The 18339-nt window shown below is 40.3% G+C and overlaps 1 protein-coding gene across 1 annotated transcript; it reads right to left on the bottom strand.

Moving 5' to 3' along the window:
- Window positions 1–1707: 1707 nt before the first annotated feature.
- On the bottom strand, window positions 1708–11587 carry LOC108794332 (cytochrome P450 1B1). The gene is made up of 2 exons (XM_018565356.1): window positions 10028–11587; window positions 1708–1772 (listed from the first exon to the last, which is right to left on the bottom strand). The coding sequence occupies exons 1-2, from the start codon at window positions 11556–11558 to the stop codon at window positions 1708–1710; spliced, it is 1596 nt and encodes a 531-aa protein (XP_018420858.1). The 5' UTR covers window positions 11559–11587.
- Between the last annotated feature and the right edge of the window lie 6752 nt (window positions 11588–18339).

Here is an 18339-nt window from a genome sequence, read left to right as displayed (position 1 = left end):
CTCTTAATATGTCCATATATTTTCTTGTGCATACCAATGTCATACCACATATGGGTATAATTCTGCCTATGTGAATCCAAGCCATTTACCTAAGCCTATAAAAAGATTTCCCACCCAGGCAGGCAATGTTCATTGTTTCTGTCCATCTAGGTCTTAAGTGGGGCCCTTGTATTTGTTTACCTCTAGTTTTCTCATTAAACTCCCTGTGCCACCTGGGATCTTACCTTTCCAAGTGTCACGGTTCATCTTCTTATCCAAAAGGAGACCATTGTTCTGGACACCCATGGTGGGGTTTTGGAAATAACAGCCTATTTAAATGCTGCTAAAGGCATCGGGGATTGCTGCTGCATCACCTGCTCTTGTTGTCATCCAGTCTGGTGGGTCTCCTAGCCACCCTCTTTGTCTTTTGCTGCTGCTCTTGGTATTTCTGTTTTACTTGGCTTGGCATGCTTTGTTCTATCTTATTTTCCTAATGTGTTTTTCTTGCCTATCATTTTATTCTGATCAGATGGGTCCTCCTCCTCCTCCATGTATACACCGCCAGCTGTCTCCTATCAGGTCGAGGTGGAAGTATAATCTTTTTTTTCCTGATGCTTTGTGTGAAGGATGCAGGAAAGTAGTAATTGGGATTTTGTGCCAGGAAAAGGAGTCTAGTCAGAGATGAAAGGGAGAGGAATTTTCCCAGTCACCCAAAAGATTATCCACTAGCCTTGTTCAGAGGGGAAATGTGCTTCATCATCTTCGCATAGGGAAACTGTCTAAGCAACGATATAGTGTCTGAGAAACATCCTATACAATCAAGTGGTTGGATTTGCTGTGCTCCTGCTATTCTAGGAATAAGAGTGTGTAAATCTTACTTCAAATTAGTTACAAGATCTAATTATGAGAAATCTAGAGATGTTATACTTTTTATTAAAGAAATGATAGAAGAGAGTATGTCGGAAAAGGAAGCTATAAAGACAGGATAAAAAGCGAAACCAACAATCCTTTCTTGATTGCCTGGGCTGTTGGCTGGGCTGTAATCACCTTAGAGCCCCTTGGAAGCAGGCACCGACAGCTTTTCCAAAATCTCACATTCCAAGCAGAACCGTCTAAGGCAGGGGTGGGGAACCTCTGGCCCTCCAGCTGTGTGAAACTACAAATCCCATGAGGCATTGCAAGATTCTGACAAGCATGACTACTAGGGGCAGATGCATCATGGGATTTGTAGTGTCACCACAGCCGGAGGGTTGGAGGTTCTCCTCCGGGAAGATCTGGGCTGAAAACCTAGCGGACAAATGGGCTGTCTTGGTAGTATCCATGGGATATCTTCTGGAATGTCAGGATTTTGCTCCAAAAGATTTATTTGTAAGAACGAGAGTATAGACTTTACCAGACAAGACAATGGGGGAAATTTTCTCAAAACTGGAGCAGACAAAAACTGGAGCAGATGTGCACTGCCAACCAATCAGCTTCTCTCTTCAGTTTGTTCTGTTTTAGAATTGAAAGAGAGAAGCTGATTGGTTGCACTGCACATCTGCTCCAGTTTTTGTCTGCTCCAGTTGTGATAAATTACCCCAATGTGTACTCCTACACTTACAATCTCTCCTAGCAGGTGAAGAAGCAGTTGTTCAAGTCCTAAAGGGAGAGGAAGGTCAAGGGTTCTATAATTTAGTTCTGCTGAACTGTATCCTAGCTGATTTGGTAGTCTGTGCTCTCTGTTATTATTTACATCTTCCTGCTGCTGGGTGTGGCCTTGCCACAGAGCAGAGCATCCAATAAAGTGGAGTTATGAATAGGTGTCTCCCTAGCCAATCCCTAGGAAGTTCATGGCAAGTGGGGGAGGACATAAATATTCAAGGTTGACCTTGTGAGGGCTTCTTTTCCCCGATACGGCCGTGCACGCAGCACAGAGCTGTACGTGCCAGCAGTTTCTCGTGTGAATGAGACCTTAGTGCTAAACCAGCAGACATTTTGTCTACAACATCCAGGAAGAATATACACTGCTGAGTAGTTCCCTGCTAAGGAGGTACCAGAAATCAACATTTGCTTAATATGCCACTCTACAGCAAACACGTTTATGCAAATTCTTAATTAACTTGAAGAAACTAAATTCAATAGAAGAAGTTTTAGCATTTTTTATGACAAGAAGCCAAACAATATTATAATTTTGGCTGTACCATGACACCCACAATGTCACCAAGTTTTCTGCAGTCTTCCCTACCCCCCTCCAGAACCCCCACCGCCTCACAGTGACCCTGAGCCCCATCCAGCACTCCAGCCCTATCCAAAGCCCCAAGCACATTTCAAATCCCCATATAATTTTCCTCCCACCAAATCAGGTCATCTTTTTCTCCTACTGACCATTTAAGTCAGAGCATTCTTCCTTCTACAAAGGGGAATGGCAGTGGAGGCTGTAAGTTAGTTCTCTTTTGACCTCATTAAACCTATTTAATTTAAAAGTGTTTTGAGTATTTTTTTGTCTTCAAAGGACACTAATGTGTGTATAATAAACCCGAGGAAGCAGGGCTCAGCATCTTCTCCCTGGGCACTGGGTGACCTTTTGTTGGCACTGTATATAATGTAATGATTAAAGTGTATGTAAACCCTAACAATAAATGCCTCTTACTTGCTCCCTTTTGGCTTGTTTAATACACCAGTAGCGCTCACCCCCTAAGGAGCCGCTGGATATGAATTAGGGTTCTCCTACCTGTTTTGCCAGCCACCAGCCTTTTCCTTAGCTCCAGCAACAAAGACACTTTAGGATAGAACAGGCTCTAATCATAGGGTATTTTTAGTATTTATTGCTCAGTAATATCTAGGAGAGATTGTTAGGATAGGCAGGATACCCAAGGTACAAAAAAAGAGTGCAGTGTGTCTTCACTATTAGCAACAGCCGTAGTAACAGGTAGCAAAAGGTCCTATAAGAGCAACCAGAATAGATTGAAGCACCAGAGAATAGCCAGGAACAGTCCAAGACTCTGAGGGAGAACAGTCATAGGACGTACGGTGCACCACCTGGCTTAGGTGGTGCACCGTAGAGTGTAGGTAGGGTGTTAATAAACCATATCAGGACTTAATTGCTGAGTGTATTACAGATAGATCAGCAGGTACATACAGTTAAACCCCTTTTTATAACTTGTGGATACATTCAAATATCGATCATTTTGGGAAAGGGAAGACTGAAGCATTAAATTAACCACTTGTGGACTTAGGGCACCTAGGTATTCCCTGCAGGATTTTAGTCAATCCCACAGTGGATACCTAGGTCACTGTCCGACATCCTCCTCTGCTGTGTTCACTCCTAGTGGGGCCTGATAGCTCTTTGGGGGCAAAAGTCCCAGTCTGTGAACAAGCGCCACTGACAAAGCCTTCATCACCAATCTATTACTTTAAAACTATGGCCTCCCATTTAAAAAAAACATACAAACAAACATACAAAAAAAACATTCATGCTGCAGTACTTCTGAACTTCCAGTTTTCTCTACAGCATATGCAGCCAAGCAGGGTCCACATGTGACTAAACCCCTCCAGAGTCCCCCAAAATTGGATAAAACAGCTGCTGGGCTTCATATATTATAATAAAAATTGGACATGTATCCCCTTGATCTATTTGTTAATGGGCTATAGTTGTACTTGAGATATTTAATACTATGATTTGGACTCTGTAACTAATGTTGAAGTATACCCAGTGAATATATGGTGTCATCTACTACCAACATAAAGACAGATTTATTGTACACTTAAAGTGTGGCATGCTGATGAAGGTGGGGGAGTGCTCTTCCTCTGACTTCCTGCACCCATTGCAGTAAAGACCTGTGGTTACATCTTTAGGGTTCTGGTCATTTATTAATATATCAAAGTTTTAAAATATGATGAGGGTCTCCCAATGAAGCAGGGTAATAGAAATCCTGTGAAATGCGTTAAGTCTTTCTCACTCCACTGGAACTAACAGCATGTATTATAAAGAGATTTGTTGCCATACCTATGTCTTCTAAGATTAATACTCATATCTGAATGGATAAAAAGTACAGTGTTGGTGTGATGTAGTCTCCAATGGTAGATTAAGGTTAACTGTCAGAGATCTGAATTCTTGGTGATGGAATATGTAAAAAAATATTTTATTTAATTAATTTAATGTAAGTTTTTAACTAACATATAATAATAATAAGACAATGGTTTTTAATTTAATATTTGTGTGGTACCATTAAAGTCCGACATCTTGGTGCTTTTTGAAATGATTACACAGAGGATATAAATCCACTTTCTATGCACCAAACACCTTTACAAATCAAGATATCACCATAAAAGTAGCTGTGACATCATCACTCTGCTGTATATATCCTATGCAGACAGCAGAGCTGTGGGAGGGGCTCAGCCGGCTCCACACTCTACAGGCTGCCTGCAGAAAACAACAGGAAGGGGCGGATACAAGACCAGTCACCCTGCACACGGAGAGAGAGCAGCAGTGACCGGTCTTTATTACCTCCTGTATAGAACTTGCTTACTGCATGGATCTGGAAGAAATACACAAAACACACCAAGATTCAAGGAAGAATACACATGACTGTTATATTTAGACAATATTTGCTTTTCCCGGAGTTAAGCTGTAAGTATATCTAAAAGCCAGTTTGCAGATAGTTCAGAAGCATGTGTGCAGCTCAAACTATTATGCTAATGCTCACCCATAGCACAATTAATCACCGGGAAGAACAGGGTTAGGGATCACATTGAAACCGTGCATACAGCTTACTGTTCAGTAAACATGTTTTGTGTGTGCAAAAGAAAGCTTAGAAATTGACACATTATGTGGAAAAGGTATGGATGCACACCCCGAAAGCCATCTGGATCCGGGCGCATATAACAGTACCTGTACAGATGTGCAAGTTCAGTTACATCACGTCATTCACATCAATCATACAGGCGTGCACTAGTTGTCCCTCCCAGGGTGCAGGTTTTTGCATGGATGTGCACACTGTACAGCTGAGTACCGTGTGAATGAGGCCATACATTACATATAGCAATCACCAGATCACAGATAAAAAATACTTTTTGCAGCAAACTTGATTGTTTCAATCAGAAATCTCCCATCCCTGCTACATACATTGGGGAGAATTTATGAAAACTGGAGCAGTTGACGATAGTAACCAATCAGCTTCTCTCTTCTACGTGTTCAGTTAAGCTTTGAAAAGTAAAGAGAAAAGCTAATTGGTTGCCACCACCAACTGCTTCAGATTCTGTTTCCTCCAGTTTTTGGAAAATTCCCCTCATTGTATATATGTCACATTTCAAGTCTTAGTATACACTTGTTGTACTTGCCATATTTTCATTGAACATTGAGCATCAGATGAACTAAGAAACAAAGACCTCCTGTACAAATTCAACACTGTAGTAAATATATTTATTTTTGCCACTGTGACATGAAAATTCATTGATACAGTTACAAGAAAAAGTTTGTGAAGCTTGCTAAATTTCCTGGAAATTCTTTGCTTAAAAGAAATAACACACAAACAAATGTACTCTTTCATGTCTTTGCTAAAACACAATGCTTAAACGGTCACATTCCAGACTACAAGAATCTTTGTATTTATTAACTAGTTAACCCTAATCTAGCAATACCTTCCATCAAACATTTTCTGGAGCCGCTGATCAGACTTGTACAATGAAGAAGGAATCCTTGACTATTCCACCTTAGATAACCTGTAACCGTTAAAGGTTCATTTATATTTCAGGACTTCATTGCATTACCAACTCTCATTCGGTCATTTCATTTGGGTTTGGACTCTTCTTTTCTTTTCTCAATATGCATTTTCTCATGTTTAACCCATTTTGTCTCATAATTATTTTGCTCAGTCTCTTTTGTCTGCTTACCTGACTGCCCTCTGGTGCCTATGGTAACTGTGGGGAAAGAAAGCATATACAAAACAAAAGCCAGAAGAGTAAATCTGTGTTTATGTTAAACAACTGCTATTTTACTGTATTTATCCCTCAACTAGATACTAGCACGGTGTTACAGATTTGCTGAACTTTTTGTAAATCATGATCAAGTAAATTCCCAGTTGGGGATTGGTAGATGCCGGATAATTGTAGTTTTTGGTTGCTTGGGAGTTAGGCTGACCATTTCACATTCATTCACCTGCCAGCTGAGGAATCTAGCTGTCGGCTGCAGCAAGATGTAAACAGTGAATTTCGTTAGCAACTAGATAAATTTAGTTGCTAACAACATTATTTTAGTGTGCACATGTCTATCAAACAACTGGCAAAAAAAAATTGAGGACATATTATGATCTCGAGTTTTTTTCTTTCTGGTTGCTTGAGAGTTCTAGTTGTTTGAATGCCGGATATGGGGAGTTTACTGTATTAACTACTGATAGGGTATTCTAAACATACTGAATGGGTGCTCTGAACAAGCACAGATTTGTTAAACCCCTCTGGAACTTTATGGTGGCCAAGCACAGTTCAAACCTTACCAATGATGCTCCTGTGTTCAGCATTCCTTGTGACAATCAGGCAAGGACAGGGCTGTTTAGGGATTTCCGAGGACACAATATTGAGTTCTGCCAACCATAGGAAGGGCTTTAAAAAACAATAGCAAGATGTTTTTCTATGCATGTGTATTTTTTTGTTTATTTTATGAAGATCTCAGCAGACCCTGGCAACAGGTTTGAGGATAGACAGATGTCTTACTGTCTTTTGTTCTTACTGAGATATGTGCTTATAGCTTGCCAGGTACCTATGATAATAAGACAGCAGTCCTTCATTGGGAAACAATTTAACAAGCCAAAGGTTTATGTTTAACGTAATCCATGAATTGATAACAAGTATATATAAACACTGATAACCTACTGCAGTATTTCAGTGATGTATGGGGCTAGGTGGCCTTTTCACTGAAACTATGAGCTATCTCCCCACTATACACAGTCTATTCATCCTTAGTTTCTCCTACGCTGGTAGTAAACGTTTATCTGTTGCGGATGGTCTATGGTTACCATATACCATGCACAACTTTCATTCATATTTGTCAAAATACAGGTTTCCACTGGCATGAATCTAATATTGATGGATACCCTATTATTATCTTCCCCAAGGTCCTACTGATAAGGCAAAGGGCTTCATTTATGAAATCAATCAATTATGAAATGGAAATTCAAATGCTATCATTTTTCATTTCTCGTACTTATCGCTCGTACACAGATTTGCTGGGTTGAGTGTGAACTGTACTTGTTTGGTAAATCACACAGCAGAGTTGCTTAGCAGCTGTTTGGGGAGAATTGTGGTTCCATATATATATTTTATTCTAGATTCTTTTTTTAGAGGTAAAAGGTAGTCCAATGATGTAGTCCACTAATAACTTCATCCAGCTTCATAACATAAGGTCTGTATCTCAGTACAGAACTGGAGGAACAGTCTGCAGGAGTTTGTGCATTGTACCTGTGATCATGGTTGCAATGCTTTGCAGGCTCCAATGGATCAGATTAATAATTCAATTTTTTTTCTTTTTTCGATATAGGTGAATTTATTTATTTATTTGCACAAAGTAGAATGTGCCTTTAAATATCTTACACATTTTGATCAGTATTTTTAATATACCAAAAGGTAGCAAATCATGGAAGTTAATTGTTAGGGTTTACATACACTTTAACCATTTGTTGGCAATCACCTCATCCATTTTAGAAGTCTATAGTCTAATCCTACCCTCATTATAAAATGTTTGTAAATAAATTTGTTTACACCAGACCACGTCCTCTATCCAATTAATTTAAAGTGATGCACATCACATCATATATTTCCAAAATAAAATTGTATGTTAATTACACTTACATGATGCAATAAAATAAACATATTGCTTAAAAATCAACCCTATTTATTTTTACATTATTGATTGGTTTATGTTAAATATAGTCAACCAGTATGTTAATATTACACTTCCTTCCACTATTGCTACAATTAAAAGATAGTAAAATGAGGTTTGTAATTAGTGTAAATAATACTTTTCTTATATTTCTGTACTAATTGGAAAGGTACAAAACTACTAATTTGAATTGTACAAAAATACAGTTTATTGTCTCAAAATAACTGAATATATATAAAAAATAATTATTTGATTAGAAAATGTTGTTAATAAAGGAGATCATATTATCAACGCTTCTGAATCATCCCCTCTGAATTTAGTGAGACCCAACAATGTAATTTAATATCATACCAATGGTTTAACCTCTAAATGACTCGCTTCATTTCATCAGCAAGGTATGGAAGATGAATGCAAGAGTCAATGGAAATACGAGCAGGACAGAGGAGATACAGCCACATGCTCGAGACACATTTTTAGAATAGTGTGGTTGAGGCATTCCTGCTACAATATTAGGACATAACATGGATTTTACTAATTTCTCTGAATTGTAAACAGTGTACATCAAATCCACTTGAGAATATCTTTTTTCATAATCTTTTTCTTATAAATTAATAGAGTAAGCATATAATGTATGTCCTGTCTTGATGCCAGACGTTTTAGTATAATGAATAATATATATATATCTATATATAAATATATATAGATATATATATACTGATATTTGTTTATAACAAACAAAAAGTGTGTGTATATAGGAAAAATGATTAAAATGTCATTGTTTACACTAATATTTCCCATTTATGTAACTGTACAATAGAAGTAACCCGCTGTCATATACTCTGTGGATGATAGGGACACTTGTGCCATATGGTCACCATCGAGTAAGAGGGCTATTACTGAACTAACAATAGTTCTCTCCTACAATCATGTACCACGGATGGACATTTTAGAACATATATTTCAAGTAAAAGTTCAGTGTGTAAAATTTATTTATATCACCGTTATAGCCTTTGTCTTATACAACTTTCCTTTAAACTGATAATTAAACTGATAATTCAAAGCAATATAAAACAATGTAAAATGCCTTTGTAAATACTGCTGCAATTAAGAAATTGTGTCCAATAATAGTGATTTACTGTTACCACTAGACCTCATCTTAATACGGCTGCAATATAGAGACTTTGCTTATTCTATCTAATAATACTGATTTGCTGTCACCACCAGACCTCATCTTAATACATAAGCTATGAAGGCAAATGGTAGTATAGAATTGTTAATAAATAACTTCATGATCCTGATGTGTGAAGGAAAAATATCTTGCCCTGACAGATGGAGTGCCCGCATTACAGGTGGGCTATGATTTATGACAGGAGGCATTCAGCTATGAGTGGATAGTGCTGACTGTAGGGACGCGCTGCAGGTAATGAGGTGGCACACTGACTTCCCCGGACTCCACCTGCCTCCTAGGGGTAGACGTGTTGGGGCTTCTGTTCCACTACAGATGAGAGTCACAGGTCACAATTTGTCCAATGTACTGGATAGTCGGTCCTAGGTTTAATACAGATGGCAATCTCTGACACTAAGGTAGCTAGACCACAATAGTGATTAGAATGGCTCTGAGGACTGTAGAGATGCTGGCAGTGACCCTTTCTTGGGAAGCTGGTGAGAGTTTAGAAAGTGCAGACACTACAAAACTTCCACTTTGCGGTAAAATATGAAAAAACCCCATCTATATGTTTTTTTATGTGTTCCTATTCACACAGGATAAAGAAAAATAATTTAAAAAAAAATATTTCTTACCTCTAAGATGTTTTGTTAAAACGGGCAAGAGGGCTGATTCCAGGTTTTCTCAGCACCTTCACAGTAGTCTGTTTTAATGGAAAGGCTTTGGAACTAAATTTGAGGATTGTGTTTCTCTCATTCACTTAATCAACATACAATCGATAAACCACCTCAGACTCCTCATATACTCTCCTAACATTGTAAACAAAGGTAAGCACATATAAATGTTTACCCTCAAAACCCTAACCCAAGTAAAAGCAATTTAAACTGCAAGAAGCATTTTTAAAAACATTTTTTCCTGCTTATGCTATGTGAATGGGAACATCTAACAAATATAAAATAGGTGTTATCTCAATTTGGCTGCAAAAGTGGAAATACACTTTTAGAATGCTGAAACTTTGCTCACTGTGTGTCCGCGGGCTCTCACGGTGACTTTATATGGAAGAGGCTTCAGGGACAAGCCATTGATGCAGTCCATGGTCAGTTCATCTTTGGGGTTTGCATGGAAAGAGCATTGATGCAGCATGATAGTGGTGAAGAGAAACAGCTGCAGCATGGAAAGCTGATCCCCAATGCATCGCCTCTTTCCTACGGAGAAGATCATCACCCCATAGGTAAGGTCTCTGTTCAGCTGGTCATGTTCATCCAGGAACCTCTCAGGGTCAAATATGTGAGGATTTTTCCATGTGGACTCATCGTGGTTTACTGACCACTGGTTGACAAACACCACTGTATCCTTTGGTATGTAGAAGCCATCAATGGTGACATCGGTGGTGGTGGAGTGCGGGATGGTAATGGGTACAAAGCTACTGAAGCGTAGTGCTTCATAGAGAAAGGCTTGTACATAGGACAGTTGGGTTTTGTCCGCAGAAGTGGGGAGTCTGTCCCGACTAACCACTCTGTCAAGCTCGTTTTGTAGCTTCTGCTGGATGTGGGGGTATTTGACAAGTAAGAGTATGATCCAAGTCAGAGCTGCAGAATTGGTGTCCTGACCTGCACCTAATAGATCTGTCACTGTCCCCTCCACATAGTCTTTACTAAGACCAACTCCCGGGCCATGATCTATAATACCTATGAATGCATCGCTCATGTCTCTGGTCACTTCAGGGTCGTATGTCTCCCGGTGCTGAGAAACTTTATTCTTCACAAAATCAAAGAACTCTATGTTTAAATCCTTGAAGCTCTGGTACAGGCTCCGCACGGGGTTTGGAAAGGCTTGTAGCCAGGGCAGGATATCTACTAGACTGCCAGCCCCAACTGTTTGTCCAAATTTGTCGTTTCTTCCAATCAAGGATTTGAACTCCTGGTCATCATGACTATAACGTTTCCCAAAGCACAAAGCACATATGACATTAGCGACAGCCACAGTGCACTCATGGTAAGGGTCAAAGTACTGACCTCCAGAACTAAGGTTCAAGAAAACCTGGACCAGGTCTTGGACTTCTGACACCACATGCTGTTCAAATTGCTTTGTGGTTTCGGTGTTAATGGTGGAGAAAGCCCTCAGGGTTGAGTGAGCAATTCTCTTGTGAGCCTTCCACAGGTCACTGTAGCCACCGAAAGCCATGCTCTTCCCTCCAGATACAATTTTGAAGGATGTGAAATTGGGTCTCCCTGCAAATTCAGCACTGTGCTTCACCAGGGCTTCTCTGATGATGGAGTCTCCATTTAGGACCACAATGTCATGACTTCCCAGTCTGATCTTGAAAACGTTTCCATACTTCTGTGCCATCTTGCAGAAAGTAAGGTGAGGCATTTGTCCCAACTGCATGGCGTTTCCCACAAAAGGCCAAGGGAATGGTCCAGGAGGGCCCTTTTTCTGTCCATGGTTTCTTACCCACATACAGGCTTCCAGGCAGACTAGAAAGACAAATGAGAACATCAGGGCTGGTTGCACACTGTTCTTCCATCCTTCCCATGGTCCTTCTCTTCCTAAGGTGTCCATTAGATGTGTCTGGGTGATTTCTGGATCTATATAATCAGTGGTGGAAGGTATTCAAATTTTGCAGCTGTTGCGGTGCTTGGCTAATTAGTCCAGTGCCTCTTTTTCTTGGAATTCAGCTGCTCTTTGTAGACTACAAACTTTATTAACTACTCATTACATTTTAACCCTGTATCTAGCTGCTGCATGTTAAAGTGCACAGTGTCTGTCTTTTACTTATAGTAAGTAGCTGTGAAGGGGGCAGAGCTTCTCTCCTCCCATTCTGGAGGTCCCAGCATCTTATCCCAGCCCCAGACAACACTTTAGGTCACGTGCACTCGTTCTGCAGAAAATCCCCTAATCAGTTCATCACATACAACAGTAGTAAAAGGGAAGAAAAGGTCACTAGCTTGAGAAAAACCAATATGCTATGATTTTACCTCCTCCCATGAACCCCATGAGACATATAAACTGGAAGCATTGCATAACTATTCATCAAAGACAATTCTGTGTGTATCAGTTTGTGGGCACCAACATGTTATATATTTACAGCATGCAACTTAGTTTTCTACAATTAATTAAAAACAACACAATCAATATAATATTATAAAAAATACATTCAAAATGATTAAGTAACAATCATCTTTTTCAATCATAATAATAATAATAATAATAATCTTATTTAATGAAGTGGCACTAACAGCAATTTGATATACTGCAGTGACCAATAGCAACCAATGAAATCTACTAAGGATCACAGTAGAGAAAGATGAATGCTTTTACTGCATTTTCACTCTTCTGTTTGGCTTATTGAATCAGCCAATTTGTATTATAGATCAGAAGAGCCCATGGGCATATTTTCCACAAAGAAGTGCCCACTGCTGTAATAAGACAATCACAAGCAACCCACAGTGTTTAGTTAAAATTAGAGCAAAACGTGTTGCCCATAGCAACCAGATGCCTGGACCGATCCTGGTTGCTACAAGCAACAGTTCCACTACTGTTTAAAACTGCATGCATGCCTTATCTTTTTTTTCAAGATGATGTATTTGTTAATTGTTAACTAACAAGCACAGTCTTCTATCTAGGCACAAATTACAGAATAGAAGAGAATGACAGAAATCCCAATGCTCAATGATGATATTAGAGCTTGCATGCCTGGCTCACGGTGGCACAAGGGCACCATCACCCTGGGTACCCCATGAAACAACCACTGAAGGACTCAAGGGGGGTATATACAAGAGGACTTTTCAATCCCTAAGCAAATGCCAGTATGGATGATATATTAGGATGGCTTGGCAGTACTGAGATATATATAATGAGGATAACTCAGGAACTGGGAGCAGGCTGGCACCTAAACAGAGAAAAACTACGCAGCAGTCTATTAAACATAATTATCTGTCTGTCTCATCAATGGTTGGCAAGTTTGTATAAAGGAGCTGCATTACATCATCCCATGACTGTACAAAACTGAACAATTTCCTGTGTGTAAAGTCTTCCAGAAATCAATGTGATGTGATATCACCTACAACATATATAGAAGCTCAGCCTATAGTCATGATCTGTTTAGTCACATTATAAATCTGATGATATCACACTGCGTAAATTGTTGGCGGTATATAAATAATAATATATGAATACCTGTAATAAATAAATAAATAAAAGAAGTGCTTATGAATGGAAGTTTATTTAGCATGGCTAGGGATCTTATCATTTCAATCTATTCCATGATTTGTAAAATCCCATCACACAACAGCTCATTAACTATGTCAGCTTTACCTTTTCACCTTCATATTCCGGCTTGTTTCTGCAGCAGTTAACGAGCGGAGAGGCACAGAAAGCGCTTGGGTACAAATGAGGCTTTTGTATGAAATGCTTTGAGAATGAAAAAAAAGAAAAATGCCAGAGAGCTGAAATGAGCCGCTAATTAGTAGAAGGAGCTTGGCATACCTTGTGATAATGGCAGACCTGTTTCAGGGTAAGCTGTGCAGTTAAAATAACAAAGCAGCAGATTTCCGTTCAGCTCTCGCACGGAGCCCAGACTTCTCTCTCATTCGTGTGCCAGGGAGCTGCTAATTAGTAGAAAGACGTCTTCCTGATTGAGAAACATAAGCAGTGTGCCTGGGAGGGAGAGGGGGCTCACAATGGAAGTGCTTCTGAAAGAATTAACATGATTAATCTTTTCCTGCACAACTCAGGACTCCATCTCATCTGTCTCTACAGCTGGACTCCACTTGCTTTTCATTTCCAGACCCATGTGAGAGAAGAGCACGATTCCAAATATCCACACAAGAACTTTTCTCACCCTTCCAGGGGACTGCTCACCCAGATTTCTTGAGATTGGGAGTTTTCTGCACTTAGTAACAATCAGTGAGCTCCCCAAAAGTACTTGTAACTGTTCTTTCTCCTTTAGTCTGAATTCTTACATCTAGTACATGGTAACTTATTTATAAAATAAATACTTGTAACTGTTCTATCTTCTTTAGTCTGAATTCTTACATCTAGTACATGGTAACTTATTTATAAAATAAATACTTGTAACTATTCTATCTTCTTTAGTCAGAATTCTTACATCTAGTACTTGGTAACTTATTTATAAAATAAATACTTGTAACTATTCTTTCTCCTTTATTCTGAATTCTTACATCTAGTACATGGTAACTTATTTATAAAATAAATACTTGTAACTGTTCTATTTTCTTTAGTCTGAATTCTTACATCTAAATAGTACTGTACATAAATACTTGTAACTATTCTTTCTCCTTTAGTCTGCATTTTTACATCTAAATAGTACATGGTAACTTATTTATAAAATAAATACAATGGTACCTCGGATCACGAACTTAAAGGGTTTCTAAACTCTCAGGTTTTTTTGCATAGATCTACTGCTAGAAAAGTTAAAAAAAACAAAAAAAACCCCGCTTTAACAGCGGTTTAAACTTACCTGTATATTCCCTGCGCACTCCCGTCCGAAAATGTAAAACTGCACAGGCGGCCGCAAAGCATCTTGGGGCGGGCGAATGCGCAGTTCACATTTCGGCCGGGACCCGAGGAAAGACACAAGGTAAGTTTATGAACACGTGCACCCGCATGCAGACACCGTGGGAGAGTACGTGCAAGCAATCTCAGAGGAGTCAGCGCAGGATCGGAGACTCGCCGCAGCGCTGGAGAGAAGGCTGAAAACTACAGGAAAGAAGAAGATCGTATTAAGAGACATCATTTAAGGTAAGTGCTTTCATTAACGTTGTGTTGAGGCAAAAACATTTTTGCCTTTAATGTCACTTTAAAGTGACATTAACTACTTCCGGGCCGGCCGGGAGCTCTCTAGATCTGAGCAGGCATCTTTAGACGTTCGCTCAGACACGCCTTCTCGCACGCGCCGCTGGGCAGTGCCTGATATTTAAAAACACATACAAGCGATCCGCCGGCTATAGAGCCAGCGGATCGCTTGTTTTAGGTAACGATCGGTGCCCCCCCTCCGCGGTCCCCCCCTCCGCCGTTGTCCCGCTGGTCCCGAGCTCCGCTGTGCCCGGGATCAGCATGTCGGCTGTGTCACGGGATCAGAGGGAGATCAGTAGCTCGTGCTTCCTCCGGTCCCCTCTCCGCTGGAAGAATGCGTTAACGACGATTGCGCACATTACGCCGCACATGTTACATATTGACACGAATGTCGCAATGAGAGCAATAAGTCTAGGGCCATCAATCACTGATAACACTAAACTGATGAGCGGTAAAAGCTTTTAAAGCGTCGCCTATGGCCAATTTTGGGTATGATAGTTTTCTGTGATTTCGCGGGTGCGCGCAATTTTAAAGCTTTAAACACAAGTGGCTGACATGAGGTCCTGCACTTGCTAGAGACCTCACGGCAGCCTTCTGGGGACTTTGCATCATCTTTCTGAGCCCCTCACAGCGCTTCCGCCTACCATACCCAGCCGCCTGCAGAGACAGCACTTCTGACGCCTGCGCCCCTTCTGTTACCCGCACCTACCTGCCATACCCTCCGGGCCCCTCCTGAGAGCAGGTATAGTTTTATGTTTTGTTTTGTACTGTATGCGAAGTGCACACATCCTGCTGGAGGGACTCTGTACACAGTGTGTCACTTTTTGTGTGTCAAACATCAGTTTGCTGTGCAGGCTGTGCACAGGAGGGGGTGCAAGGGGGCTCCAAGACTGCTCCAAGATCCGCGCCCCCTCCCCTCCCTCCTCTGACTGTCCCTGAAATTGAAGCCATACACAGGAAATAGACATTCGTGCAGATGTGTATAATCATATATTGCTGGGATTTGTAGTCCTCTATAGCCGGTTGTCATTCTCCGTTGCTGTATAATCATGTATTGCTGGGATTTGCAGTCCTCTATAGCCAGTTGTCATTCTCCGTTGCCGTATAATCATGTATTGGTGGGATTTGCAGTCCTCTATAGCCGGTTGTCATTCTCCATTGCTGTATAATCATATATTGCTGGGATTTGTAGTCCTCTATAGCCGGTTGTCATTCTCCATTGCTGTATAATCATATATTGCTGGTATTTGCAGTCCTCTATAGCCGGTTGTCATTCTCCGTTCCTGTATAATCATGTATTGCTGGGATTTGCAGTCCTCTATAGCCAGTTGTCATTCTCCGTTGCTGTATAATCATATATTGCTGGGATTTGCAGTCCTCTATAGCCAGTTGTCATTCTCCGTTGCTGTATAATCATATATTGCTGGGATTTGCAGTCCTCTATAGCCAGTTGCTATTCTCCATTGCTGTATAATCATATATTGCTAGGATTTGTAGTCCTCTATAGCCAGTTATCAAGTTGTAATTCTCCGTTGCTGTATAATCACGTATTGCTGGTATTTGTAGTCCTCTATAGTCGGTTGCCATTCTGCATTGCTGTATAATGGATAGACTACTACCTGCTTTGCAGCCTGTCCCTAACCGAGAGCACCCTCCTTTTACATCACTGGATGAGCCTGATGCTTTATTAGATGCTTGGATCAGTAATTTGGTAACATTGCTGATTTACCTGCTTTACAAGAAAGATTGGGGCTGCTCATAAGAATCACCTGTCAGTGTTTTATTTAAACACTTTTTACATTTCTGTATAAATCTGATTTTTTTATAATTATTTACACCCATTTCATAATTAAGAACATTTTTGTAACTTTGTAAATTCTGCACTATCCTTTCATACTCGGAGCAGAACAGGACTGGAAGACAGTGAAGGGCAACCTTTCTCAACCAGGGTTTGGTGGAATCCTAGGGTTCCTCCACTGGTTGCAAGGGCCTTCTAGAGCAATTAGCAATTTCGGACAGATATGTAACCACTGATAACAATGTTCTTTCTAGCTACCTGTAAGTGGAAAATTCTTCCCAGCGACCACCAGGCTAATGTACTTTGAGCTGTGGATATGGTAATTATTGGCAGGGGTTCCTTAAGACTTTATTTCAAGGGTTCTTGCACGTTAAACATTTTGGGAAAGGCAAGCGTAGAGTATGTCTCTGCCAGTAGTGTATATCTTGCCTCCAGGTGTGGCTTGACAGGTGAGTGGTGAGGAGAGAGAGTCTTTATGACAGAGCACTTACCTTGACAACATACCTTCTGCCTAGAAGCAAAAGAAATAAAGAGTGCTAGAAGTGATCCCACATCTGTTGAACCTTTGAAAACTGATTACCCAGAACACGCCTCATCCTCAACCTATGAAAAGTCTTCAACCCAGTGTAGCTAACTCAGTTATATTATATTTTATTATATTCTTCCTGTTCACACCTCCGTCCCAATTTTAGGAATGAAGTATGGGTATATTTCCAAGCAAGATGTAATGTAGTAATAAGCGTATCATTGCAAGTGCATATGACCACTGAGAAAAGTAATTTTGTATGATGAAAATTCCTGGGAGATCTCAACTCAGCATACAATACTTGTATCTGCCGGCCTCCCACCACTATGAGAGACCATCTGTTAGTGCACATGCGCAGATTTCCGGTTTCCACACCATTGGGAAACAGGCACTTGTGCGCATGCGCGCACGACACAGAACGGCCGCAAAAAAGCGCGCCAAGAGGCGCACAGGAAATGACACAATGTGCTGATGGATCACACTATTTAAACCCAGCCTGCCTCTTTCAAAATTGCTGGATTGTCATTCAGCTCCCCTGTGTTCCTGTGATTCCTTGCCATGTATTGCCAGACTTCTGACCCGGATTTGTTCTTGACCATTTTTTTTTATTTGGTTCTCCAAAAATGAACACAAAATTTAAAAAGTTTACATAAAAAATAGCTAAGGGGGAAGGGGATGAAGGAGTTTGTTTTTACACTTTACGCATTGCAGTAATTCATGAATGAAAACTACAACACACAGAGCTCAGTCCTGTAGCTTACACCAGGAGAGTGTTGCTCTCTGCGTAATCAGTGGCCCTGATTTATGGGCAAAGCTTTCACATCTCCCTGTAGTTACAGAGCCTTTCCCATCCCCTCCCTCCTACTACACATTCTTATTGACCAATGAGACACCCTTTCATAGTGATGGGTTGCAAGGGATTGGGCATGGTTTGGAAAAACCTGACTTTCGGGTATTTTTTTCTTATTTGTAAATGCGCTATGTATAAAAAAAATGTATGCACTGTGGTAAAGAACTATGATGGGCATTTTCCTTTTGGGGTGTTAAAGCACAGCTCATCTATCTATCTACTGTATCTGTGGATTGTGTATTTTGTTCCAAAGGTACAAACAGATAAAGACACAATTGAAATACGGTACTTAGATATGATCTATGTTTCCTGCGAAAGATGTAATATTCTTGTTAGCCAATTTTGTGATCCA

The sequence above is a fragment of the Nanorana parkeri genome, unplaced genomic scaffold (assembly GCF_000935625.1).
Source record: "Nanorana parkeri isolate BGI_ZX_2015 unplaced genomic scaffold, ASM93562v1 scaffold837, whole genome shotgun sequence".
Lineage (NCBI taxonomy): Eukaryota > Metazoa > Chordata > Amphibia > Anura > Dicroglossidae > Nanorana > Nanorana parkeri.
Note: the sequence above shows the minus strand (reverse complement) of the source record. Positions and strands in the feature narration are given on the sequence as shown.

Excerpts from the sequence above, each read along its gene's own strand:
- LOC108794332 (XM_018565356.1), bottom strand. The coding sequence starts at position 11,558 with ATGGACACCTTAGGAAGAGAAGGACCATGGGAAGGATGGAAGAACAGT. Across the intron at positions 1,773-10,027 it reads AGTCACCGTGAGAGCCCGCG|ATAACTCCACTTTATTGGAT; the intron begins GACACACAGTGA and ends AGACACCTATTC.